Genomic DNA, 638 nt, shown 5'->3' on the forward strand with positions numbered 1-638 from the left:
GTGTGTGTGTGTGTGTGTGTGTGTGTGTGTGTGTGTGTGTGTGTGTGTGTGTGTGTGTGTGTGTGTGTGTGTGTGTGTGTGTGTGTGTGTTGCAGTGTGTATTCATCACTCACTGATGCAGGGGGCCACAGGTGAGCGGCTCTGCTGGTAGCCCTTGGCGCAGCGGTTGCAGGTGATGCCTGTGACGCCGTCCTTGCAGGGACACTGGCCGGTGGTTTGGTTGCATGTTTTGCCTGCGGCGCCCACAGGGTGGCAGTCACACGCTGGGGGCAGGTGTGAAAGGGGAGGGAGGGAGGGTGTTAATATAGAGACACAAACAAAACATTCAAACTAGCTGGTTGAATTTGCTGCCACAGTCCTGTTTACACATATAGAGAGGAGTTATAATTTACATTTTGCAGGTTTTTGAACGTCCATTTGGGCTCCTGCTGCTCCTAAACGAACCATAAGCACTTAAATAAATCACCCAGACATTTTTCAGTTCATGTTTTTTTGGTGTTTGGAAAATAAGTCGTTTCAAAAATGTCCCTAATGTAACGTCACAAATCAACAGGCGATGCCCCGTTACCTAGCAACCCCAGCAGAATTCCACCTGCTATCTAGCAACCCCAGCAGAATTCCACCTGTTACCTAGCAAC

At 49.2% G+C, this 638-nt stretch overlaps 1 protein-coding gene across 1 annotated transcript in view; it reads right to left on the minus strand.

Annotated features, from left to right (window-relative positions):
* The window catches only part of ntn2 (netrin 2), a 59,463-nt gene that overhangs the window by 11,182 nt on the left and 47,643 nt on the right, over window positions 1-638 (minus strand). The window contains exon 4 of the mRNA XM_008436404.2: window positions 114-263. Coding sequence (XP_008434626.1) covers window positions 114-263 — 150 coding nt within the window. The remainder of the gene's footprint in view (window positions 1-113; window positions 264-638) is intronic.

This window comes from Poecilia reticulata, linkage group LG19 (assembly GCF_000633615.1).
Source record: "Poecilia reticulata strain Guanapo linkage group LG19, Guppy_female_1.0+MT, whole genome shotgun sequence".
In the NCBI taxonomy this organism is placed as follows: Eukaryota; Metazoa; Chordata; class Actinopteri; order Cyprinodontiformes; family Poeciliidae; genus Poecilia; species Poecilia reticulata.